The sequence below is a fragment of the Procambarus clarkii genome, chromosome 33 (genome assembly GCF_040958095.1).
Source record: "Procambarus clarkii isolate CNS0578487 chromosome 33, FALCON_Pclarkii_2.0, whole genome shotgun sequence".
In the NCBI taxonomy this organism is placed as follows: Eukaryota; Metazoa; Arthropoda; class Malacostraca; order Decapoda; family Cambaridae; genus Procambarus; species Procambarus clarkii.
The window spans coordinates 35,132,820-35,159,815 of NC_091182.1; the positions used below are offsets into that span (position 1 = coordinate 35,132,820).

General features: G+C 38.8%; 1 protein-coding gene and 1 long non-coding RNA gene across 2 annotated transcripts; one reads left to right on the forward strand and one right to left on the reverse strand.

The window, feature by feature from the left end:
- Nucleotides 1–1,782: 1,782 nt before the first annotated feature.
- Nucleotides 1,783–20,146, reverse strand: LOC138370799 (nose resistant to fluoxetine protein 6-like). The gene is made up of 5 exons (XM_069335402.1): nt 20,090–20,146; nt 10,170–10,365; nt 9,854–9,996; nt 7,071–7,182; nt 1,783–2,460 (listed from the first exon to the last, which is right to left on the reverse strand). Exons 1-5 carry the CDS (start codon nt 20,144–20,146, stop codon nt 2,261–2,263), a joined length of 708 nt encoding a protein of 235 aa, XP_069191503.1. The 3' UTR covers nt 1,783–2,260.
- A 1,648-nt stretch (nt 20,147–21,794) lies between these two features.
- Nucleotides 21,795–24,997, forward strand: LOC138370707 (uncharacterized). Its single transcript, XR_011230222.1, has 3 exons — nt 21,795–21,986; nt 22,160–22,302; nt 24,982–24,997. It is a non-coding gene; the product is annotated as an uncharacterized lncRNA (long non-coding RNA).
- The last annotated feature ends 1,999 nt before the right edge of the window (nt 24,998–26,996 follow it).

Sequence of the window (26,996 nt, forward strand, 5' to 3'; positions counted from 1 at the left end):
GAGACGCTTAACCACTGGGGTGTTGTGGAAAGGAGAGTGATCTGTGGTATCACACGAGGCTCCTGACTAGGGCGCGACCCTAGTATCGCTCGTGGAGTGGCCTAACCAGTGTCGCTGATTTAGAACCTGCCAGCTATCTGCTGGACTTGTGGTTGACGGCCTCCACGACGGTGCACCCAGTGGAACTGTGTTTTGGCTGGCCTGTGGCCGGGGTAGACTCAAGATTCTCGAAGGATTCGTCGTGAGGACACGAGAGCACCAAGAGCTTGGCACCGAGAACGTCCAGGGTCTTCAGAGGAAGACTACATCGTGTATTATAGTGTTTATACCACCCCCCCCCCCCCCCGTGTAATCATATATATCTTATTTATTGGTGACGGTGATAATTATATTATATTAAGTTTTTGACTTTATTTCCCTTCCCCCTTTAATTTACTTGCGTTACGGATCACATCCCTTGAAAGCCACTACTAACTTGGGGCCGGATACCCTTCCTCTAACAACATCAGAGTAAGAACCCAGTTGCGACCCGAGAGGGCCATAACAATTTTGAGTCTTTAAGTTTGTCAATGTTCTTCCTGATTATGTTGCATGTTATGGATTTATCCTTTAATTCATTCTCATTACCTCCTTCAAACATTTGTGTGGGTGATGGGATGTCATCTAACCTTACTAGTGTGAACATTATTCATTCATTCAGAGTGTTTGTCGACTTTTCATCGTCCATTAAAACTTGGTTAGTCTCATTTCTTAAGGATCCAACCAAGTCCGTTGTTTTGGTTTTACTTTTAATGTAGGCATAGAACGATTTTAGATATTTCTTTATGTTTTGAGAATGTTTTCTTTTGTAGTTTCTTTTTATCTGATCTGATTTCCTGGGTGGCTGAGTTTAGTGGCCTTTTATATATCCCCATAATCAATCATGTGCATCGTGGATTTATTCGTTCTCCAGAGGTTCTTCTTGGTTATCAATGCTCGTTTTACGACCTGTGTCATCCATCTAGTTTCAATTATTTTCTTTCTCCTTTTTGGCACATACTTTTGAACGAGTTCCGTGGTGACCTTCTTCAAATTTTGCCATGATGCTTCCATGCCATTCTCACCTATCAGCTACCTCCAAGAGATGTTTTGCAGTTCCTGTCTCATTCCTTGATAAGCTTCTCATTGGTAATCTAGAAATTCATCATCATTTACCTTTATGCGGGTTTCTATATTCGTAGCCCATCTTAAAATATGGTGATCACTTGAGAGGGTTAGCTTTTCCCCTTCCTGAATTAGATCAATCATGCCCTTTTCTGAAGTTAGCACAAGATTTAGGATGTTATTACCTCGTGTGGGATCTACCAAATGCTGTATGAGAAAGGATTCCTGAACAAGGTCTAGAAATATAAAGTATATATTAGCAACACAACATTACTGTTTCAGAAAGTAGAGTCACATATACCTGAATTTTCCTGAGGGTCACACTTTAGTTCCCTCGACAAGGACAGGAAGCCAGCGGGTTGTCAAAGGTCTCCTCATTTGTCCTGATGATTTTTTCAAGCAGCTTTTTATAATTCAACAATTTTGGTATTTACTAATTCGGAAGATAGGCGGTTCCATGGGTTTATAACCCCTGTGAGAGAAAAAGCATTTCCTGTTTCATTTCTACATTGTTCCATGTTGAGCTTGAAACCTTTGCGCCTGGCTTGTGTTATATCTAACCTCTTTAAGAAGTTGTCTGGCTAAATTCTTCAAATTATTCAGTATTTAAAAAGTTTCGATGAGATCCATCCTGTCATGCCTGATTTGCTGTGTTGTCAGCCCTGAGGCCCCTCAACCGTTCCTGGTGTAAGAGTTGACTTAATTCTATCAGCATATTCCAAATTGTATCAGTAATTCAAAATGAAAATGTTTGAGAGTTTATGAATTAATGACTATAAATGTGTTATGGAAATAGAGCCCTTAATCTTCTGAACAATTTTGTTGTTTAAATTAGCTTGGAAGAAATATTATTATTATAATTTCCACTTCAATTTCCGAAGCAGATGACATTGCACTATTAATTACAATTATTATATTTTTGGCAATAGTTAATATATGCATTTGTTTTAAATATAAGTATTTTACTGGCGTAAAGCTCCAATTATTATTGTATTTTTTCTTTATTTCTTATTTACTTTTCATTTAATATTTGTATAATGTCAGCTGCAAATTTTACTCACAAATTTTACTTACAATTTTTTTACTATTATAAACATACCTTTCAATTACACAATATTTACAACTTGTTAACATTATCAACAGCAACATTCTCAGAACATGTGCCATTATCGTGAGCCAGTTCAGCCATTTCTGAAATAAATGAGTAGTTATCATCTCCCGAGAGTCTGAATTCAGTGTCTTGTTCCGAGAGTCTGAATTCAGTGCCTTGTTCCGAGAGTTTGGATCCCATACTGATAGGATCATTGCTTCTAGAATCTGAGATCGTAAGAAAAACAATATACATGTAAATCTTGAGTTAATAAAGAATTTTGCATATAGTAACAATAATTAGGTTATCACGCCTCAATAAAACTTTATGGAATACAATATTCAGACATCATGAATATAGAAAGAAACATGATTCAGTGCTTCTAGACTCACCATTCCACGACACTTTAAGCGCCACCAACCACACTGGTCAACAACCACACTGGTCAACAACCACAAGGGTCACCAACCACATTGATCAATAACCACATAGATCGTCAACCACATTGATCAATAACCACATAGATCGACAACCACATTGATCGACAACCACATGGGGTCACCAACCACATGGGTTACCAGCCATATTGGTCATCAGCCACATGGGTCATCATCCACAGGGGTCACCAACCACATGGGTCACCAACCACATGGGTCACCAACCACATTGGTCATCATCCGCAGGGGTCACCAACCACAGGGGTCACCAACCACATTGGTCACCAACCACAGGGGTCACCAACCACAGGGGTCACCAACCACAGGGGTCACCAACTACAGGGGTATCCAGCAACAGGGGTCATCAGTCACGGGGGTCATCAACGAGATGGGGTCACCAATCACATGGGTTACCAACCACATGGTCACCAACCACACCGGTCACCAACAACATGGTTCAGCAATCACATGGGGTCACCAACTAAAGGGGGTCACAAACCACTGGGATCAATGACTACAGGGGAGACCAACTACATAGGTCACCAACCACATGGGTTACCAACAACATGGATCACCAATAACATGGGGTCACCATGTTACCGCGGACCGGGCCGCGGGGACACTAAAAAAGCCCCGAAATCAACTCAAGATAACCTGTTACCATTTACCACAACGCTGCTGGAATATATCACAAAACTACTAGCATATACCACAAAACTACTAACATATACCTCAAAACTACTAGCATATACCACAAAATTACTAGCATATACCACAAAACTACTAACATATACCTCAAAACTACTAGCATATACCACAAAATTTCTAGCATATATCACAAAATTACTAGCATATATCACAAAATTACTAGCATATATATCACGAAATTTCTTGCATATACCACAAAAATACTAGCAAATAACACAAAACTACTAGCATATTCCACAAAATTACTAGCATATATCACAAAAATATTAACAAATAAAACAAAACTACTAGCAGAGAAAATAAAACTACTATCATATACTAAAAAACTACAAGCATATGCTACAAAATTACCAGCATATATCACAAAACTACTAGGACATAAAACAAAACTACTAGCATATGCCACAAAACTATTAACAAATAAAACAAAACTACTAACATATACCACAAAATTACTAGTATATACCATAAAACTGCTAGCATATGCCACAAAGTTACTAGCACATACCACAAACCTACTAGCATAAACAACAAAGCTGTTAGCATATAGAGTACCAGAAAGCATCAAGCATATGCCACACTACTGCTTGCATAAATCCCAATACAGAAATATCAGAAAACTGTTAATATATACCACAAAATTATCAATGAACTCCAGAAAATTACAAACATGTTCCACAAAACATTGTTACCAGAATACACCAAGCAACACACAGATGGTCTTCAAGAACACACCAAGCAACACACAGAAGGTCTTCAAGAACACACCAAGCAACACACAGCAGGCGTCCACAAGACACCAAGCAACACACAGCAGGTCGACCACAAGACACCAAGCAACACAAAGCAGGTCGACCACAAGACACCAAGCAACACACAGCAGGTCGACCACAAGACACCAAGCAACACACAGCAGGTCGACCACAAGACACCAAGCAACACACAGCAGGTCGACCACAAGACACCAAGCAACACACAGCAGGTCGACCACAAGACACCAAGCAACACACAGCAGGTCGACCACAAGACACCAAGCAACACACAGCAGGTCGACCACAAGACACCAAGCCACACACAGCAGGTCGACCACAAGACACCAAGCAACACAAAGCAGGTTGACCACAAGACACCAAGCAACACACAGCAGGTCGACCACAACACACCAAGCAACACACAGCTGGTCTACAAGAACACACCAAGCAACACACAGAAGGTCTTCAAGAACACACCAAGCAACACACAGCTGGTCTACCAGAACACACCAAGCAACACACAGAAGGTCTTCAAGAACACACCAAGCAACACACAGCTGGTCTACCAGAACACACCAAGCAACACACAGAAGGTCAACAAGAACACACCAAGCAACACACAGAAGGTCTACAAGAACACACCAAGCAACACACAGAAGGTCTCCAAGAACACACCAAGCAACACACAGAAGGTCTTCAAGAACACACCAAGCAACACACAGAAGGTCAACAAGAACACACCAAGCAACACACAGAAGGTCTACAAGAACACACCAAGCAACACACAGAAGGTCTACAAGAACACACCAAGCAACACACAGAAGGTCTTCAAGAACACACCAAGCAACACACAGAAGGTCTACAAGAACACACCAAGCAACACACAGAAGGTTTACAAGAACACACCAAGCAACACACAGCAGGTCTACCAGGAACACACCCAGCAACACACAACAGATCGACGAGAAAATACCAAGCAACACACGAGCCATGGAGGAACACCTTGGAGGAATTTGACCTCATCAGTAATGAGGTCAAAAGGAATCTGTTGGGGCTGAATGTGACAAATGCTGTTCGGCCTGACAGAATCTCACCATGGATACTAAAGAAAGGTGCAGAAGCACCAAGTGTGCTTCTATACTCTATGGTGTATAACAGGTCACTGGAAACAGGAGACCTACTGGAAAGCTGGAAGACAGGTAATGTAGTCCCAATATACATAAAGGGTGACAGGCAAGAGGCACTGAACTGCAGGGCAGTTTCCCTAACTTGTATACCATGCAAGGTGATGGAGAAGATCGTGAGGAAAAAGAGTCGTAGAGCATCTGGAGGGAAATAGTTTTGTAACACACCACCAACATGGGTTCAGAGATGGTATATCGTGCCTCACAGGGTTAATAGAATTTTATTACCTTGCAACAAAAATTAGGCAAGAAAGAAAAGTGTCGGCATACTGCATTTTCTTGGGCTGTCAGAAAGCCTTTGACACAGTACTCCATTAAAGGCTGTTATAAAAGAGTGAACAACAGGAAGGAGTAAAAGATAAGGCGCTCCAGAGTATCTAAGCAAAAGGAAACAGCGAGTAACTGCGAGGGGGGAGATATCAGAGTGGCGAGACATCACCAGCGGAGTCCAACAGGACTCTGTACTTGGACCCATCCTGTTTCAAATATATGTAAACGATCTTCCAGAGGGTATTGACTCATTCCTCTTAATGTTTGCTGATGATGCAAAAATTATGAGAAGAATCAAGGCAGATGAAGATAGACAGAGACTGCAGGACGACCTGGACAAACTGGAAGATTGGTCTAGAAAATGCCTACTGAAGTTCAACTCAGGAAAGTGTAAAGTAATGAAATTAGGCGAAGGGAGCAGAAGGCTGAACATAAGGTACCATCTGGGAGGTGAAATCTTGCAAGAATCAAATACAGAGCAAGATCTGGGGGTTGATATCACACCGAACCTGTCCCCAGAAGCCCACATCGAAAGGATATCATCATCGGCATATACTAGGTTGGCCAACATATGAATTGTCTTTAAAAACTTGTGTAAGGAATTGTTCAAGACCATGTATACCACATATGTCAGACCAATCCTAGAATATGCAGCTCCAGCCTGGAGTTCATACCTAGTTAAACACAAGACATAGTTAGAAAGATTCAGCGGTATGTCACCAGACTCGTCCCATAACTGCGAGGTATGAGTTACGAGGAAAGACTAAAGGAGCTGAACCTCACGTCCCTGGAAAACAGAAGATTAAGGGAAGACATGATTACCACCTACAAAATTTTCAGGGGAATTGACAGGGTGGACAAAGACAACTCTTTAGTACGGGTGGAACACGAACAAGGGGACACAGGTGGAAACTTAGTACCCAAATGAGCCACAGTGACATTAGAAAGAATTTTTTCAGTGTCAGAGTAGTTAACAAATGTAATGCATTAGGCAGTTATGTGGTGGAAGCTGACTCCATACACAGTTTCAAATGTATATATGATAGAGTCCAGTAGGCTCAGGAATCTGTAGACCAGTTGATTGACAGTTGAGAGGCGGGACCAAAGAACCAAAGCTCGACCCTCACAAGCACAACTAGATGAGTACAACTAGGTGAGTACGAGCGGTCGACCAGAATACACTAAGCAACACACGAGAGGTCGACCAGAACACACCAAGCAACACACGAGAGGTCGACCAAAACACACCAAGCAATAAACGAGAGGTCGACCAAAACACACCAAGCAATAAACGAGAGGTCGACCAGAACACACCAAACAACACACAACAGGTCGACCAGAACACACCAACCAACACACGAGAGGTCGACTAGAACACACCAAGCAACTAATCCAACAAATACATTGTAACCAAAACTGTATTTTTGCCTTTCTACAGTATGACAACATTGTAGTTATGTTTTGTGATCGTAAGCACATTACTGACCAGGTCGTGCGAGGAGAACCTTCTCAAGGCCGATGACTGGAGCCTCTACACTAAGGGAGACCAGCGTAGCCATTATTCCACTGATCACTAACACTCCCACAGTTTCGATTATCTGAAAGATATATCACCATTATATTTTTTTCCCACACAGAGTGATAGAAAACATGTCCATGTAGTTTGGCTATTGTTTGCCTATGAAAAGAAAGATTTGATTATGTGAAGAATTGAAAGGTTCCTGATCCCTTCATCCCTGTGTTTACTCTTCTTTCCAAAGCGATTTTTATTCAATTTCTACTTAATTTGGTTGAAGTATTCGGGTCAAGGCCAAGATATGATTGATGTGGAAGCAATTTATAGGAGTTCAACATCCATTTGATACCATTGTCCTTGCGTTGTAATATATATTCATTATTTTTAAGTTTCGTCTCATATTTGAAATTATTTGTCGGAGAAAGTTCATTATAGACCAGGGATAGTTATGTCATAGTTCATTGTATACCATTGTTCATTACAGTCCATGGTTCATTACAGATCATGGTTCATTACAGACCATGGTTCATTACAGACCATGGTTCATTACAGTCCATGGTTCATTACAGACCATGGTTCATTACAGTCCATGGTTCATTACAGACCATGGTTCTTTACAGTCCATGGTTCATTACAGACCATGGTTCATTACAGTCCATGGTTCATTACAGACCATGGTTCATTACAGACCATGGTTCATTACAGACCATGGTTCATTACAGACCGTTGTTCATTACAGACCATGGTTCATTACAGACCGTGGTTCATTACAGTCCATGGTTCATTACAGTCCATTGTTCATTAGAGTCCATGGTTCATTACAGACCATGGTTCATTACAGACCATGGTTCATTACAGTCCATGGTTCATTACAGACCATGGTTCATTACAGACCATGGTTCATTACAAACCATGGTTCATTACAGTCCATGGGTCATTACAGACCATGGTTCATTACAGTCCATTGTTCATTACAAACCATGGTTCATTACAGACATTGGTTCATTACAGTCCATGGTTCATTACAGTCCATTGTTCATTACAGTCCATGGTTCATTACAGTCCATGGGTCATTACAGTCCATGGTTCATTACAGTCCATGGGTCATTACAGTCCATGGTTCATTACAGACCATGGTTCATTACAGACCATTGTTCATTACAGTCCATGGTTCATTACAGTCCATGGTTCATTACAGTCCATGGTTCATTACAGTCCATGGTTCATTACAGTCCATGGTTCATTACAGTCCATGGTTCATTACAGACCATGGTTCCTTACAGACCATGGTTCATTACAGACCGTTGTTCATTACAGACCATGGTTCATTACAGTCCATGGTTCATTACAGTCCATGGTTCATTACAGACCATGGTTCCTTACAGACCATGGTTCATTACAGACCGTTGTTCATTACAGACCATGGTTCATTACAGTCCATGGTTCATTACAGTCCATGGTTCATTACAGACCATGGTTCCTTACAGACCATGGTTCATTACAGACCGTTGTTCATTACAGACCATGGTTCATTACAGTCCATGGTTCATTACAGACCATGGTTCCTTACAGACCATGGTTCATTACAGACCATGGTTCATTACAGAGCATGGTTCATTACAGACCGTTGTTCATTACAGACCATGGTTCATTACAGACCATGGTTCATTACAGACCGTTGTTCATTACAGACCATGGTTCATTACAGACCATGGTTCATTACAGACCGTTGTTCATTACAGACCATGGTTCATTACAGACCATGGTTCATTACAGACCACGATTCATTACAGACCGTTGTTCATTACAGACCGTTGTTCATTACAGACCATGGTTCATTATAAACAATGGTTCAGTCCTTGCGGTTACCTTGCGTTGATTTCGGGGGGACAAGTTTCCCGTAGTTCGGTCTCTGACCTAACTTCCTGGTTGATAGTGTGGTCACCCAGGCTGTTGGACGTGGCTGCTCGCAGCTTGACGTATAAATCACAGCCTGGTTGATCAGTTATCCTCTAATAGAGTTTATCGAGTTCTATCTTGAACACTGTGAGGGGTGACCGGATATGTCCTTTATGTATAGTGGAACCACGGTTCATTATAGACCATGGTTCTATAATGAACTGGAATTTGTGTATGCTGATTATGACAAAATAAATTATCGGTTCTAGGAACACATACGGATGAGTGCCCCTCTGTGAGCAGATTATCTTCCATTTCGTGATGTAACGATGACTGCACACATCTTCCCGATGACTGCACAGATTATGTTCATTTCGAGAATTTCAAGAAATATCACGAAATATTCATTATTGATTGATTACCGGAATTTGCGTTTGCTTTTCCTATCGATATTTTCGGCGCTGTGGAGAGGGCGGATCTGCTGCATGGGTGACAGCTTCTCCCTCATATCAACCTACCCTTGTTTTGCGCCCTGGAGTGGCCACTCCAGACCGACAACCATAGCGCAACTCCTTTGTCTCCTGAGACTGATGGATGCCTACTACAACTACTGGAGTTATATTTAATGGTAGAATTTTACGTAAGTCAGGCAGTATCGAGTTATATTAGTCTATTCACGTTAGGTGAAGCTGTTCAATCGGATTTTTTTCAAACCATACAACTTGCCCACTATAAGTTTTGAACTAAATGCATGTATCAATGCATAAGAACCAAATTCCTGAAACTTGTCCACTAATTCCTTTCATATCCAATGTAGCAAGATTTGGTAGAAACCCACGAATAAAAAACATTACCTTGTTAAAATAGTTGTAATAATAAGGAGTTCTGGCACTGAAGACAATGGCAAACTGGAGAGGGAAAGCCACGAGGTACATGGAGTAGGTCAGGCGGCTTAGTGGCTGCCACACAGGGTGAGAGAGCAAGTCATTCACCAATCCTGCAAAAATAATCCTTTCAATTCATCATTTAAATTGTAATATTCGGATATTTGTTTGAAATAATAGCGTCATTACTTCTGTTCTTGACTAAACGTCTGGATTTTGAGCTGCTGCGAGAGATTTGAGAGCATAAATGCCGAAGATTAGGTGAAGAGGAAATTCATTGTCTCACCTCCATACCCGTTGTGACAAGCGAAGACCACCCAAGCCACTACAGCGCCCCAGGTGAACCGCTGGCCCCCACCATACACCAACTGGGTTACCACGTCATACTGGGCTTTCTTGGGAATCGTGTTGTAACTCCACATGCCAAATACAACTAGGATACCGGTAATAGTTGCCAGTGTCCATCCCGCTACCACTTGCCACTGTAAACACATGCACAGCGAAATCAGTGATTTATCAATGACAATCAATGATTTATAACAATCAACAAAAAACTGCAAACGTGACAACAACTTGATTAAAAATTGCCAGAATGCATGCAATATTCGGTTATGCATATTTCTGCCATAAGAAAAACAAAAGAAAACAAAGCCAGTGTTATATATCAACCCGTCCTCTTAAAAATAACGTCACTTTTGGCTCATATGCGCGCTATGGCCAAATTTGGACGTAATTTGAATTGACACACCTCGTCAGCTTGGTGGACGTCATGCCTATGTACTTAGATTGAAGGCTACATCCTTCGTGGGGGCATGTGTACACATATACCACGTTTGACTGCTGTAAAGGGTTCTCCATCGGCTTCGAGGTGTTTTTAATAAGGAGGTCGGTAGTCTTCTTTGTTTTATAGAATATGATTAGGTCTACATTTTGGTTAGGAGTTATGCTTTTTACTCCTATACGGATTATTTCTTTCATTATTCGTTCTTCTTTTTTAGGTTCACTGTGCACGGTGGATTTATAATATAATTTTATTTGAGGTGTTGTGGTGTCTGTTGTGGTTCAGGATTGTGCCATCGATCAAGTTGTCGTCTTATTGTAGTGTTTATTTCGGTGTTGCTATATCCGTTCTTCACCAACACCTGGGTTATTCTTTCAAACTCACTACTCACGTTGCTCCATTCAGAGCAGTGGGTAAGAGCTCGACAAATAAGGGTTGAGAACACTGGCTTTGTATCTTTGGGGGCAGTCACGCCTACCGTTCAGGCATAATCCTATGTTTGTAGGCTTAGTATATACGCTGGTGCTTAGAGAGACTCCTGTTTTTGTTATTAGTACATCCAGGAATAGCAGACTGTTATTTTTATTATTTTCATGGGTAAAACGGAGTACTGACTCTCTCTCTCTCTCTCTCTAGATGTTTTTTTTAGAACTTCTGGTCTGTGGCTACTGAGCTGCTGTTGGTTCATTGGACAAAAATAACTACGGCTACTAATGAGTTTTATCAGTCTGGTAGACATATGGTAAGAGTACTGGTCTTGTAAAGGTGTTCATTATTCCTGTCAGTCTAAATTTTGAACCTTTCAGGAGAGGAGCTCTCTCTGATACAATCTACTTGTGGTTCATGCAAGTTTCTGTTACAATTGGGGCTCGTGTTTTCTCATATAAGTGAATTGTGTCAAAGAAAACGAACTCCTGGTTTGTAGCTACTGAGTTGCTGTTGGGTCATTGGACGGAAATAGCTACGGCTACCGCTACCAATGACTTTTAACAGTCTGGTAGCCATTTGCTCAGAGTACTGGACTTGCCAAGGTGTTACTTACCCCGGTCAGTCTAAGGATTGAACATTTCACGAGAGGAACTGGTAGGCCGGCAAAGCTGGCCAAGCCGGCCTACCAGACGGAATCAAACTGCGCCCTTAGAAGGGGTGTCTGACAATTGGCGTAGGACTATACTTGCGTATCCACCCTGGCAACCACTTATGTCAACCTCTCTGCCGGCCAAGCAGGAGCCGCAGCGGCACACAGAGAAAGATACAAGTCTACCAAGTACAGGGAATTAGATCACCGGTACAACTTTTTTCCAATAAGATCTGATACCCTAGATCCATGGGGAGAGAGTGCAAGATGATTTTTAAGGATCTTGGTTCCTGGCTCATTGACACTACAAGAGACTCTAGTGTGGCAAGTTTTTTCTTCCATTGCCTCAGTGTTGCGATCCAGAGGGGAAATGTCCGCTGCATCCTCGGTTCATGCCCGGCGTTGAAGGAGTTCGAAGAAATTTACAGCCTCTAGGAAACAAACTTCCCCTTATTTCCTCTTAATATTCATTTTTTGTAAACAATCAGATATGTAACTGTAATTCCTTGCATAATAAAGTGTACAGCATAAAAAAGGGGGTGGTAGGAGAAGTGAACACTCATACGTATTCAGAGGAAAGTAACAAGTTTCTCTCTGAATGCTCTGTGTTCCCTTTTTCGAGGCTGTGGGTCCTTACAATTGCACCAGAGGTGGTACCATATATATATATATATATATATATATATATATATATATATATATATATATATATATATATATATATATATATATATATATATATATATGTCGTACCTAGTAGCCAGAACGCACTTTTTGGCCTACTATGCAAGGCCCGATTTGCCTAATAAGCCAAGTTTTTCCTGAATTAATATATTTTCTCAAATTTTTTTCTTATGAAATGATAAAGCTACCCATTTCATTATGTATGAGGTCAATTTATTTTTATTGGAGTTAAAATTAACGTAGATATATGACCGAACCTAACCAACCCTACCTAACCTAACCTAACCTATCGTTATAGGTTAGGTTAGGTTATGTAGCCGAAAAAGTTAGGTTAGGTAAGGTTAGGTAGGTTAGGTAGTCGAAAAACAATTAATTCATGAAAACTTGGCTTATTAGGCAAATCGGGCCTTGCATAGTAGGCTGAGAAGTGCGTTCTGGCTACTAGGTACGACATATATATATATATATATATATATATATATATATATATATATATATATATATATATATGTCGTACCTAGTAGCCAGAACGCACTTCTCAGCCTACTATTCAAGGCCCGATTTGCCTAATAAGCCAAGTTTTCATGAATTAATGTTTTTTCGTCTACCTAACCTACCTAACCTAACCTAACCTAGCTTTTTTTGGCTACCTAACCTAACCTTACCTATAAATATAGGTTAGGTTAGGTTAGGTAGGGTTGGTTATGTTCGGTCATATATCTACATTAATTTTAACTCCAATAAAAAAAAATTGACCTCATACATAGAGAAAAGGGTTGCTTTATCATTTCATAAGAAAAAAAATTATAGTAAATATATTAATTCAGGAAAACTTGGCTTATTAGGCAAATCGGGCCTTGAATAGTAGGCTGAGAAGTGAGTTCTGGCTACTAGGTACGACATATATATATATATATATATATATATATATATATATATATATATATATATATATATATATATATATATATATATATATATATATGTCGTACCTAATAGCCAGAACGCACTTCTCAGCCTACTATTCAAGGCCCGATTTGCCTAATAAGCCAAGTTTTCATGAATTAATGTTTTTTCGTCTACCTAACCTACCTAACCTAACCTAACCTAGCTTTTTTTGGCTACCTAACCTAACCTTACCTATAAATATAGGTTAGGTTAGGTTAGGTAGGGTTGGTTAGGTTCGGTCATATATCTACTTTAATTTTAACTCCAATAAAAAAAAATTGACCTCATACATAGAGAAAAAGGTTGCTTTATCATTTCATAAGAAAAAAATTATAGTAAATATATTAATTCAGGAAAACTTGGCTTATTAGGCAAATCGGGCCTTGAATAGTAGGCTGAGAAGTGAGTTCTGGCTATTAGGTACGACATATATATATATATATATATATATATATATATATATATATATATATATATATATATATGTATATATATATATATATATATATATATATATATATATATATATATATATATATATGTCGTACCTAGTAGCCAGAACGCACTTCTCAGCCTACTACGCAAGGCCCGATTTGCCTAATAAGCCAAGTTTTCATGAATTAATTGTTTTTCGACTACCTAACCTACCTAACCTAACCTAACCTAACTTTTTCGGCTACCTAACCGAACCTAACCTATAAAGATAGGTTAGGTTTGGTTAGGTAGGGTTGGTTAGGTTTTGTCATACATCTACGTTAATTTTAGCTCCAATAAAAAAAAAATTGACCACATACATAATGAAATGGGTAACTCTATCATTTCATAAGAAAAAAATTAGAGAAAATATATTAATTCAGGAAAACTTGGCTTATTAGGCAAATCGGGCCTTGCATAGTAGGCTGAGAAGTGCGTTCTGGCTACTAGGTACGACATATATATATATATATATATATATATATATATATATATATGTCGTACCTAGTAGCCAGAACGCACTACTCATCCTACTATGCAAGGCCCGATTTGCCTAATAAGCCAAGCTTTCCTGAATTAATATATTTTCTCTAATTTTTTTCTTATGAAATGATAAAGCTACCCATTTCAATATGTATGAGGTCAATTTTTTTATTGAAGTTAAAATTAACGTAGATATATGACCGAACCTAACCTAACCTAACCTATCTCTATAGGTTAGGTTAGGTTAGGTAGCCGAAAAAGTTAGGTTTGGTTAGGTTAGGTAGGTTAGGTAGTCGAAAAAACAATTAATTCATGAAAACTTGGCTTATTAGGCAAATCGGGCCTTGCATAGTAGGCTGAGAAGTGCGTTCTGGCTACTAGGTACGACATTATATATATATATATATATATATATATATATATATATATATATATATATATATATATATATATATATATATATATATATATATATATGTCGTACCTAGTAGCCAGAACGCACTTCTCAGCCTACTATGCAAGGCCCGATTTGCCTAATAAGCCAAGTTTTCAAGAATTAATTGTTTTTCGACTACCTAACCTACCTAACCTAACCTAACCTAACTTTTTCGGCTACCTAACTTAACCTAACCTATAAAGATAGGTTAGGTTAGGTTAGGTAGGGTTGGTTAGGTTCGGTCATATATCTACGTTAATTTTAACTCCAGTAAAAAAAAATTGACCTCATACATAATGAAATGGGTAGGTTTATCATTTCATAGGAAATAAATTAGAGAAAATATATTAGTTCCGGAAAACTTGGCTTATTAGGCAAATCGGGCCTTGCATAGTAGGCTGAGAAGTGAGTTCTGGCTAATAGGTACGACATATATATATATATATATATGTCGTACCTAGTAGCCAGAACGCACTTCTCGGCCTACTATTCAAGGCCCGATTTGCCTAATAAGCCAAGTTTTCCTGAATTAATATATTTTCTCTAATTTTTTTCTTATGAAATGATAAAGCTACCCATTTCATTATGTATGAGGTCAATTTTTTTTATTGTTGTTAAAATTAACGTAGATATATGACCGAACCTAACCAACCCTACCTAACCTAACCTAACCTATCTTTATAGGTTAGGTTGGGTTAGGTAGCCGAAAAAGTTAGGTTAGGTTAGGTTAGGTAGGTTAGATAGTCGAAAAACAATTGATTCATGAAAACTTAGCTTATTAGGCAAATCGGGCCTTGCATAGTAGGCTGAGAAGTGAGTTCTGGCTACTAGGTACGACATATATATATATATATATATATATATATATATATAATATATATATATATGTCGTACCTAGTAGCCAGAACTCACTTCTCAGCCTACTATTCAAGGCCCGATTTGCCTAATAAGCCAAGTTTTCCTGAATTAATATATTTACTATAATTTTTTCTTATGAAATGATAAAGCAACCCTTTTCTCTATGTATGAGGTCAATTTTTTTTATTGGAGTTAAAATTAACATAGATATATGACCGAACCTAACCAACCCTACCTAACCTAACCTAACCTATATTTATAGGTAAGGTTAGGTTAGGTAGCCAAAAAAAGCTAGGTTAGGTTAGGTTAGGTAGGTTAGGTAGACGAAAAAACATTAATTCATGAAAACTTGGCTTATTAGGCAAATCGGGCCTTGAATAGTAGGCTGAGAAGTGCGTTCTGGCTATTAGGTACGACATATTATACTATATAATATATATATATATATATATATATATTATATAATATATATATATATTATATATGTCGTACCTAATAAGCCAGAAACGCACTTCTCAGCCTACTATTTCAAGGCCCGATTTGCCTAATAAGCCAAGTTTTCATGAATTAATGTTTTTTCGTCTACCTAACCTACATAACCTAACCTACCTAGCTTTTTTTGGCTACCTAACCTAACCTTACCTATAAATATAGGTTTAGGTTAGGTTAGGTAGGGTTGGTTAGGTTCGGTCATATATCTATGTTAATTTTAACTCCAATAAAAAAAAATTGACCTCATACATAGAGAAAGGGTTGCTTTATCATTTCATAAGAAAAAAATTATAGTAAATATATTAATTCAGGAAACTTGGCTATTAGGCAAATCGGGCCTTGAATAGTAGGCTGAGAAGTGAGTTCTGGCTACTAGGTACGACATATATATATATATATATATTATATATATATATATATATATATATATATATGTCGTAGCCTAGTAGCCAGAACTCACTTCTCAGCCTACTATGCAAGGCCCGATTTGCCTAATAAGCTAAGTTTTCATGAATCAATTGTTTTTCGACTATCTAACCTACCTAACCTAACCTAACCTAACTTTTTCGGCTACCTAACCCAACCTAACCTATAAAGATAGGTTAGGTTAGGTTAGGTAGGGTTGGTTAGGTCGGTCATATATCTACGTTAATTTTAACACAATAAAAAAAATTGACCTCATACATAATGAAAATGGGTAGCTTTATCATTTCATAAGAAAAAAATTAGAGAAAATATATTAATTCAGGAAAACTTGGCTTATTAGGCAAATCGGGCCTTGAATAGTAGGCGAGAAGTGCGTTCGGCTACTAGGTACGACATATATATATATATATATATGTCGTACCTATTAGCCAGAACTACACTTCTCAGCCTACTATGCAAGGCCCCGATTTGCCTAATAAGCCAAGTTTTCCGGAACTAATATATTTTCTCTAATTTATTTCCTATGAAATGATAAACCTACCCATTTCATTATGTATGAGGTCATTTTTTTTTACTGGAGTTAAAATTAACGTAGATATATGACCGAACCTAACCAACCCTACCTAACCTAACCTAACCTATCTTTTATAGGTTAGGTTAAGTTAGGTAGCCGAAAAAGTTAGGTTAGGTTAGGTTAGGTAGGTTAGGTAGTCGAAAAACAATTAATTCTTGAAAACTTGGCTTATTAGGCAAATCGGGCCTTGCATAGTAGGCTGAGAAGTGCGTTCTGGCTACTAGGTACGACATATATATATATATATATATATATATATATATATATATTATATATATATATATATCATATATATATATATATTATATATATACTTATACTGTCGTACCTAGTAGCCAGAACGCACTTCTCAGCCTACTATGCAAGGCCCGATTTGCCTAATAAGCCAAGTTTCATGAATTAATTGTTTTTCGACTACCTAACCTACCTAACCTAACCAAACCTAACTTTTTCGGCTACCTAACCTAACCTAACCTATAGAGATAGGTTAGGTTTAGGTTAGGTTCGGTCATATATCTACGTTAATTTTACTTCAATAAAAAAAATTGACCTCATACATATTGAAATGGGTAGCTTTATCATTTCATAAGAAAAAAATTAGAGAAAATATATTAATTCAGGAAAGCTTGGCTTATTAGGCCAAATCGGGCCTTGCATAGTAGGATGAGTAGTGCGTTCTGGCTACTAGGTACGACATAATATATATATATATATACTATATCTATATATATATATATATGTCGTACCTAGTAGCCAGAACGCACTTCTCAGCCTACTATGCAAGGCCCGATTTGCCTAATAAGCCAAGTTTTCCTGAATTAATATATTTTCTCTAATTTTTTTCTTATGAAATGATAGAGTTACCCATTTCATTATGTATGTGGTCAATTTTTTTTATTGGAGCTAAAATTAACGTAGATGTATGACAAAACCTAACCAACCCTACCTAACCAAACCTAACCTATCTTTATAGGTTAGGTTCGGTTAGGTAGCCGAAAAAGTTAGGTTAGGTTAGGTTAGGTAGGTTAGGTAGTCGAAAAACAATTAATTCATGAAAACTTGGCTTATTAGGCAAAATCGGGCCTTGCTAGTAGGCTGAGAAGTGCGTTCTGGCTACTAGGTACGACATAATATATATATATATATATATATATATATATATATATATTATATATATATATACATATATATATATATATATATATATATATATATATATAATATATATATATATATATATGTCGTACCTAATAGCCAGAACTCACTTCTCAGCCTACTATTCAAGGCCGATTTGCCTAATAAGCCAGTTTTCCTGAATTAATATATTTACTATAATTTTTTTCTTATGAAATGATAAAGCAACCTTTTTCTCTATGTATGAGGTCAATTTTTTTTTTTATTGGAGTTAAAATTAAAGTAGATATATGACCGAACCTAACCAACCCTACCTAACCTAACCTAACCTATATTTATAGGTAAGGTTAGGTTAGGTAAGCCAAAAAAAGCTAGGTTAGGTTAGGTTAGGTAGGTTAGGTAGACGAAAAAACATTAATTCATGAAAACTTGGCTTATTAGGGCAAATCGGGCCTTGAATAGTAGGCTGAGAAGTGCGTTCTGGCTATTAGGTACGACATATATATATATATATATATATATATATATATATATATATATATATATATATATATATTATATATATATTATATATATATATGTCGTACCTAGTAGCCAGAACTCACTTCTCAGCCTACTATTCAAGGCCCGATTTGCCTAATAATCCAAGTTTTCCTGAATTAATATATTTACATATAATTTTTTTCTTATGAAATGGATAAAGCAACCTTTTCTCTATGTATAGGTCATTTTTTTTATTGGAGTTAAAATTAATGTAGATATATGACCGAACATAGACCAACACCTACCTAACCTAACCTAACCTATATTTATAGGTAAGGGTTAGGTTATGTAGCCAAAAAAAGCTAGGTTAGGTTAGGTTAGGTAGGTTAGGTAGACGAAAAAAACATTAATTCATGAAACTTGGCTTATTAGGCAATCGGGGCCTTGAATAGTAGGCTGAGAAGTGCGTTCTGGCTACTAGGTACGACATATATATATATATATATATATATATATATATATATATATATATATATTAATATATATATTGTCGTACCTAGTAGCCAGAACGCACTTCTCAGCCTACTATGCAAGGCCCGATTTGCCTAATAAGCCAAGTTTTCATGAATTAATTGTTTTTCGACTACCTAACCTACCTAACCTTACCTAACCTAACTTTTTCGGCTACATAACCTAACCTAACCTATAACGATAGGTTAGGTTAGGTTAGGTAGGGTTGGTTAGGTTCGGTCATATATCTACGTTAATTTTAACCTCCAATAAAAATAAATTGACCTCATACATAATGAAATGGGTAGCTTTATCATTTTCATAAGAAAAAATTTGAGAAAATATATTAATTCAGGAAAACTTGGCTTATTAGGCAAATCGGGCCTTGCATAGTAGGCCAAAAAGTGCGTTCTGGCTACTAGGTACGACATATATATATATATATATATATATAATATATATATAATATTATATATATATATATTATATATATATATATATATATATATATGGTACCACCTCTGGTGCAATTGTAAGGACCCACAGCCTCGAAAAAGGGAACACAGAGCATTCAGAGAGAAACTTGTTACTTTCCTCTGAATACGTATGAGTGTTCACTTCTCCTACCACCCCCTTTTTTATGCTGTACACTTTATTATGCAAGGAATTACAGTTACATATCTGATTGTTTACAAAAAATGAATATTAAGAGGAAATAAGGGGAAGTTTGTTTCCTAGAGGCTGTAAATTTCTTCGAACTCCTTCAACGCCGGGCATGAACCGAGGATGCAGCGGACATTTCCCCTCTGGATCGCAACACTGAGGCAATGGAAGAAAAAACTTGCCACACTAGAGTCTCTTGTAGTGTCAATGAGCCAGGAACCAAGATCCTTAAAAATCATCTTGCACTCTCTCCCCATGGATCTAGGGTATCAGATCTTATTGGAAAAAAGTTGTACCGGTGATCTAATTCCCTGTACTTGGTAGACTTGTATCTTTCTCTGTGTGCCGCTGCGGCTCCTGCTTGGCCGGCAGAGAGGTTGACATAAGTGGTTGCCAGGGTGGATACGCAAGTATAGTCCTACGCCAATTGTCAGACACCCCTTCTAAGGGCAGTTTGATTCCGTCTGGTAGGCCGGCTTGGCCAGCTTTGCCGGCCTACCAGTTCCTCTCGTGAAATGTTCAATCCTTAGACTGACCGGGGTAAGTAACACCTTGGCAAGTCCAGTACTCTGAGCAAATGGCTACCAGACTGTTAAAAGTCATTGGTAGCGGTAGCCGTAGCTATTTCCGTCCAATGACCCAACAGCAACTCAGTAGCTACAAACCAGGAGTTCGTTTTCTTTGACACAATTCACTTATATGAGAAAACACGAGCCCCAATTGTAACAGAAACTTGCATGAACCACAAGTAGATTGTATCAGAGAGAGCTCCTCTCCTGAAAGGTTCAAAATTTAGACTGACAGGAATAATGAACACCTTTACAAGACCAGTACTCTTACCATATGTCTACCAGACTGATAAAACTCATTAGTAGCCGTAGTTATTTTTGTCCAATGAACCAACAGCAGCTCAGTAGCCACAGACCAGAAGTTCTAAAAAAAACATCTAGAGAGAGAGAGAGAGAGAGTCAGTACTCCGTTTTACCCATGAAAATAATAAAAATAACAGTCTGCTATTCCTGGATGTACTAATAACAAAAACAGGAGTCTCTCTAAGCACCAGCGTATTATACTAAGCCTACAAACATAGGATTATGCCTGAACGGTGGCGTGACTGCCCCCAAAGCATACAAAGCCAGTGTTCTCAACCCTTATTTGTCGAGCTCTTACCCACTGCTCTGAATGGTAGCAACGTGAGTAGTGAGTTTGAAAGAATAACCCAGGTGTTGGTGAAGAACGGATATAGCAACACCGAAATAAACACTACAATAAGACGACAACTTGATCGATGGCACAATCCTGAACCACAACAGACACCACAACACCTCAAATAAAATTATATTATAAATCCACCGTGCACAGTGAACCTAAAAAAGAAGAACGAATAATGAAAGAAATAATCCGTATAGGAGTAAAAAGCATAACTCCTAACCAAAATGTAGACCTAATCATATTCTATAAAACAAAGAAGACTACCGACCTCCTTATTAAAAACACCTCGAAGCCGATGGAGAACCCTTTACAGCAGTCAAACGTGGTATATGTGTACACATGCCCCCACGAAGGATGTAGCCTTCAATCTAAGTACATAGGCATGACGTCCACCAAGCTGACGAGGTGTGTCAATTCAAATTACGTCCAAATTTGGCCATAGCGCGCATATGAGCCAAAAGTGACGTTATTTTTAAGAGGACGGGTTGATATATAACACTGGCTTTGTTTTCTTTTGTTTTTCTTATGGCAGAAATATGCATAACCGAATATTGCATGCATTCTGGCAATTTTTAATCAAGTTGTTGTCACGTTTGCAGTTTTTTGTTGATTGTTATAAATCATTGATTGTCATTGATAAATCACTGATTTCGCTGTGCATGTGTTTACAGTGGCAAGTGGTAGCGGGATGGACACTGGCAACTATTACCGGTATCCTAGTTGTATTTGGCATGTGGAGTTACAACACGATTCCCAAGAAAGCCCAGTATGACGTGGTAACCCAGTTGGTGTATGGTGGGGGCCAGCGGTTCACCTGGGGCGCTGTAGTGGCTTGGGTGGTCTTCGCTTGTCACAACGGGTATGGAGGTGAGACAATGAATTTCCTCTTCACCTAATCTTCGGCATTTATGCTCTCAAATCTCTCGCAGCAGCTCAAAATCCAGACGTTTAGTCAAGAACAGAAGTAATGACGCTATTATTTCAAACAAATATCCGAATATTACAATTTAAATGATGAATTGAAAGGATTATTTTTGCAGGATTGGTGAATGACTTGCTCTCTCACCCTGTGTGGCAGCCACTAAGCCGCCTGACCTACTCCATGTACCTCGTGGCTTTCCCTCTCCAGTTTGCCATTGTCTTCAGTGCCAGAACTCCTTATTATTACAACTATTTTAACAAGGTAATGTTTTTTATTCGTGGGTTTCTACCAAATCTTGCTACATTGGATATGAAAGGAATTAGTGGACAAGTTTCAGGAATTTGGTTCTTATGCATTGATACATGCATTTAGTTCAAAACTTATAGTGGGCAAGTTGTATGGTTTGAAAAAAATCCGATTGAACAGCTTCACCTAACGTGAATAGACTAATATAACTCGATACTGCCTGACTTACGTAAAATTCTACCATTAAATATAACTCCAGTAGTTGTAGTAGGCATCCATCAGTCTCAGGAGACAAAGGAGTTGCGCTATGGTTGTCGGTCTGGAGTGGCCACTCCAGGGCGCAAAACAAGGGTAGGTTGATATGAGGGAGAAGCTGTCACCCATGCAGCAGATCCGCCCTCTCCACAGCGCCGAAAATATCGATAGGAAAAGCAAACGCAAATTCCGGTAATCAATCAATAATGAATATTTCGTGATATTTCTTGAAATTCTCGAAATGAACATAATCTGTGCAGTCATCGGGAAGATGTGTGCAGTCATCGTTACATCACGAAATGGAAGATAATCTGCTCACAGAGGGGCACTCATCCGTATGTGTTCCTAGAACCGATAATTTATTTTGTCATAATCAGCATACACAAATTCCAGTTCATTATAGAACCATGGTCTATAATGAACCGTGGTTCCACTATACATAAAGGACATATCCGGTCACCCCTCACAGTGTTCAAGATAGAACTCGATAAACTCTATTAGAGGATAACTGATCAACCAGGCTGTGATTTATACGTCAAGCTGCGAGCAGCCACGTCCAACAGCCTGGGTGACCACACTATCAACCAGGAAGTTAGGTCAGAGACCGAACTACGGGAAACTTGTCCCCCCGAAATCAACGCAAGGTAACCGCAAGGACTGAACCATTGTTTATAATGAACCATGGTCTGTAATGAACAACGGTCTGTAATGAACAACGGTCTGTAATGAATCGTGGTCTGTAATGAACCATGGTCTGTAATGAACCATGGTCTGTAATGAACAACGGTCTGTAATGAACCATGGTCTGTAATGAACCATGGTCTGTAATGAACAACGGTCTGTAATGAACCATGGTCTGTAATGAACCATGGTCTGTAATGAACAACGGTCTGTAATGAACCATGCTCTGTAATGAACCATGGTCTGTAATGAACCATGGTCTGTAAGGAACCATGGTCTGTAATGAACCATGGACTGTAATGAACCATGGTCTGTAATGAACAACGGTCTGTAATGAAACCATGGTCTGTAAGGAACCATGGTCTGTAATGAACCATGGACTGTAATGAACCATGGACTGTAATGAACCATGGTCTGTAATGAACAACGGTCTGTAATGAACCATGGTCTGTAAGGAACATGGTCTGTAATGAAACCATGGACTGTAATGAACCATGGACTGTAATGAACCATGGTCTGTAATGAACAACGGTCTGTAATGAACCATGGTCTGTAAGGAACCATGGTCTGTAATGAACCATGGACTGTAATGAACCATGGACTGTAATGAACCATGGAACTGTAATGAACATGGAACTGTAATGAACCATGGACTGTAATGAACCATGGACTGTAATGAACAATGGTCTGTAATGAACCATGGTCTGTAATGAACCATGGACTGTAATGACCCATGGACTGTAATGAACCATGGACTGTAATGGACCCATGGACTGTAATGGAACCATGGACTGTAATGAACAATGGACTGTAATGAACCATGGACTGTAATGAACCAATGTCCTGTAATGAAACCATGGTTTGTAATGAACAATGGACTGTAATGAACCATGGTCTGTAATGACCCATGGACTGTAATGAACCATGGTTTGTAATGAACCATGGTCTGTAATGAACCATGGTCTGTAATGAACCATGGACTGTAATGAACCATGGTCTGTAATGAACCATGGTCTGTAATGAACCATGGACTCTAATGAACAATGGACTGTAATGAACCATGGACTGTAATGAACCACGGTCTGTAATGAACCATGGTCTGTAATGAACAACGGTCTGTAATGAACCATGGTCTGTAATGAACCATGGTCTGTAATGAACCATGGTCTGTAATGAACCATGGACTGTAATGACACCATGGTCTGTAATGAACCATGGACTGTAAAGAACCATGGTCTGTAATGACCATGGACTGTAATGAACCATGGTCTGTAATGAACCATGGACTGTAATGAACCATGGTCTGTAATGAACCATGGTCTGTAATGAACATGATCTGTAATGAACCATGGACTGTAATGAACAATGGTATACAATGAACTATGACATAACTATCCCTGGTCTATAATGAACTTTCTCCGACAAATAATTTCAAATATGAGACGAAACTTAAAAATAATGAATATATATTACAACGCAAGGACAATGGTATCAAAATGGATGTTGAACTCCTATAAATTGCTTCCACATCAATCATATCTTGGCCTTGACCCGAATACTTCAACCAAATTAAGTAGAAATTGAATAAAAATCGCTTTGGAAAGAAGAGTAAAACACAGGGATGAAGGGATCAGTAAACCTTTCAATTTCTTCACATAATCAAATCTTTCTTTCATAGGCAAACAATAGCCAAACTACATGGACATGTTTTCTATCACTCTGTGTGGGAAAAAAATATAATGGTGATATATCTTTCAGATAATCGAAACTGTGGAGTGTTAGTGATCAGTGAATAATGGCTACGCTGGTCTCCCTTAGTGTAGAGGCTCCAGTCATCGGCCTTGAGAAGGTTCTCCTCGCACGACCTGGTCAGTAATGTGCTTACGATCACAAAACATAACTACAATGTTGTCATACTGTAGAAAGGCAAAAAATACAGTTTTGGTTACAATGTATTTGTTGGATTAGTTGCTTGGTGTGTTCTAGTCGACCTCTCGTGTGTTGGTTGGTGTGTTCTGGTCGACCTGTTGTGTGTTGTTTGTGTGTGTTCTGGTCGACCTCTCGTTTATTGCTTGGTGTGTTTTGGTCGACCTCTCGTTTATTATTGCTTGGTGTGTTTTGGTCGACCTCTCGTGTGTTGCTTTGGTGGTTCTGGTCGACCTCTCGTGTGTTGCTTAGTGTATTCTGGTCGACCGCTCGTACTCACCTAGTTGTACTCATTCTAGTTGTGCTTGTGAGGGTCGAGCTTTGGTTCTTTGGTCCCGCCTCTCAACTGTCAATCAACTGGTCTACAGATTCCTGAGCCTACTGGACTCTATCATATATACATTTGAAACTGTGTATGGAGTCAGCTTCGCACCACATAACTGCCTAATGCATTACATTTGTTAACTACTCTGACACTGAAAAAATTCTTTCTAATGTCACTGTGGCTCATTTGGGTACTAAGTTTCCACCTGTGTCCCCTGTTCGTGTTCCACCCGTACTAAAGAGTTGTCTTTGTCACCCTGTCAATTCCCTGAAAATTTTGTAGGTGGTAATCATGTTCCTTCCCTTAATCTTCTGTTTTCCAGGGACGTGAGGTTCAGCTCCTTTAGTCTTTCCTCGTAACTCATACCTCGCAGTTATGGGACGAGTCTGTGTGACATACCGCTGAATCTTTCTAACTATGTCTTGTGTTTAACTAGGTATGAACTCCAGGCTGGAGCTGCATATTCTAGGATTGGTCTGACATATGTGGTATACATGGTCTTGAACAATTCCTTACACAAGTTTTTAAAGACAATTCATATGTTGGCCAAACCTAGTATATGCCGATGATGATATCCTTTCGATGTGGGCTTCTGGGGACAGGTTCGGTGTGATATCAACCCCCAGATCTTGCTCTGTAATTTGATTCTTGCAAGATTTCACCTCCCAGATGGTACCTTATGTTCAGCCTTCTGCTCCCTCGCCTAATTCATTACTTTACACTTTCCTGAGTTGAACTTCAGTAGGCATTTTCTAGACCAATCTTCCAGTTTGTCCAGGTCGTCCTGCAGTCTCTGTCTATCTTCATCTGCCTTGATTCTTCTCATAATTTTTGCATCATCAGCAAACATTAAGAGGAATGAGTCAATACCCTCTGGAAGATCGTTTACATATATTTGAAACAGGATGGGTCCAAGTACAGAGTCCTGTTGGACTCCGCTGGTGATGTCTCGCCACTCTGATATCTCCCCCTCGCAGTTACTCGCTGTTTCCTTTTGCTTAGATACTCTGGAGCGCCTTATCTTTTACTCCTTCCTGTTGTTCACTCTTTTATAACAGCCTTTAATGGAGTACTGTGTCAAAGGCTTTCTGACAGCCCAAGAAAATGCAGTATGCCGACACTTTTCTTTCTTGCCTAATTTTTGTTGCAAGGTAATAAAATTCTATTAACCCTGTGAGGCACGATATACCATCTCTGAACCCATGTTGGTGGTGTGTTACAAAACTATTTCCCTCCAGATGCTCTACGACTCTTTTTCCTCACGATCTTCTCCATCACCTTGCATGGTATACAAGTTAGGGAAACTGCCCTGCAGTTCAGTGCCTCTTGCCTGTCACCCTTTATGTATATTGGGACTACATTACCTGTCTTCCAGCTTTCCAGTAGGTCTCCTGTTTCCAGTGACCTGTTATACACCATAGAGTATAGAAGCACACTTGGTGCTTCTGCACCTTTCTTTAGTATCCATGGTGAGATTCTGTCAGGCCGAACAGCATTTGTCACATTCAGCCCCAACAGATTC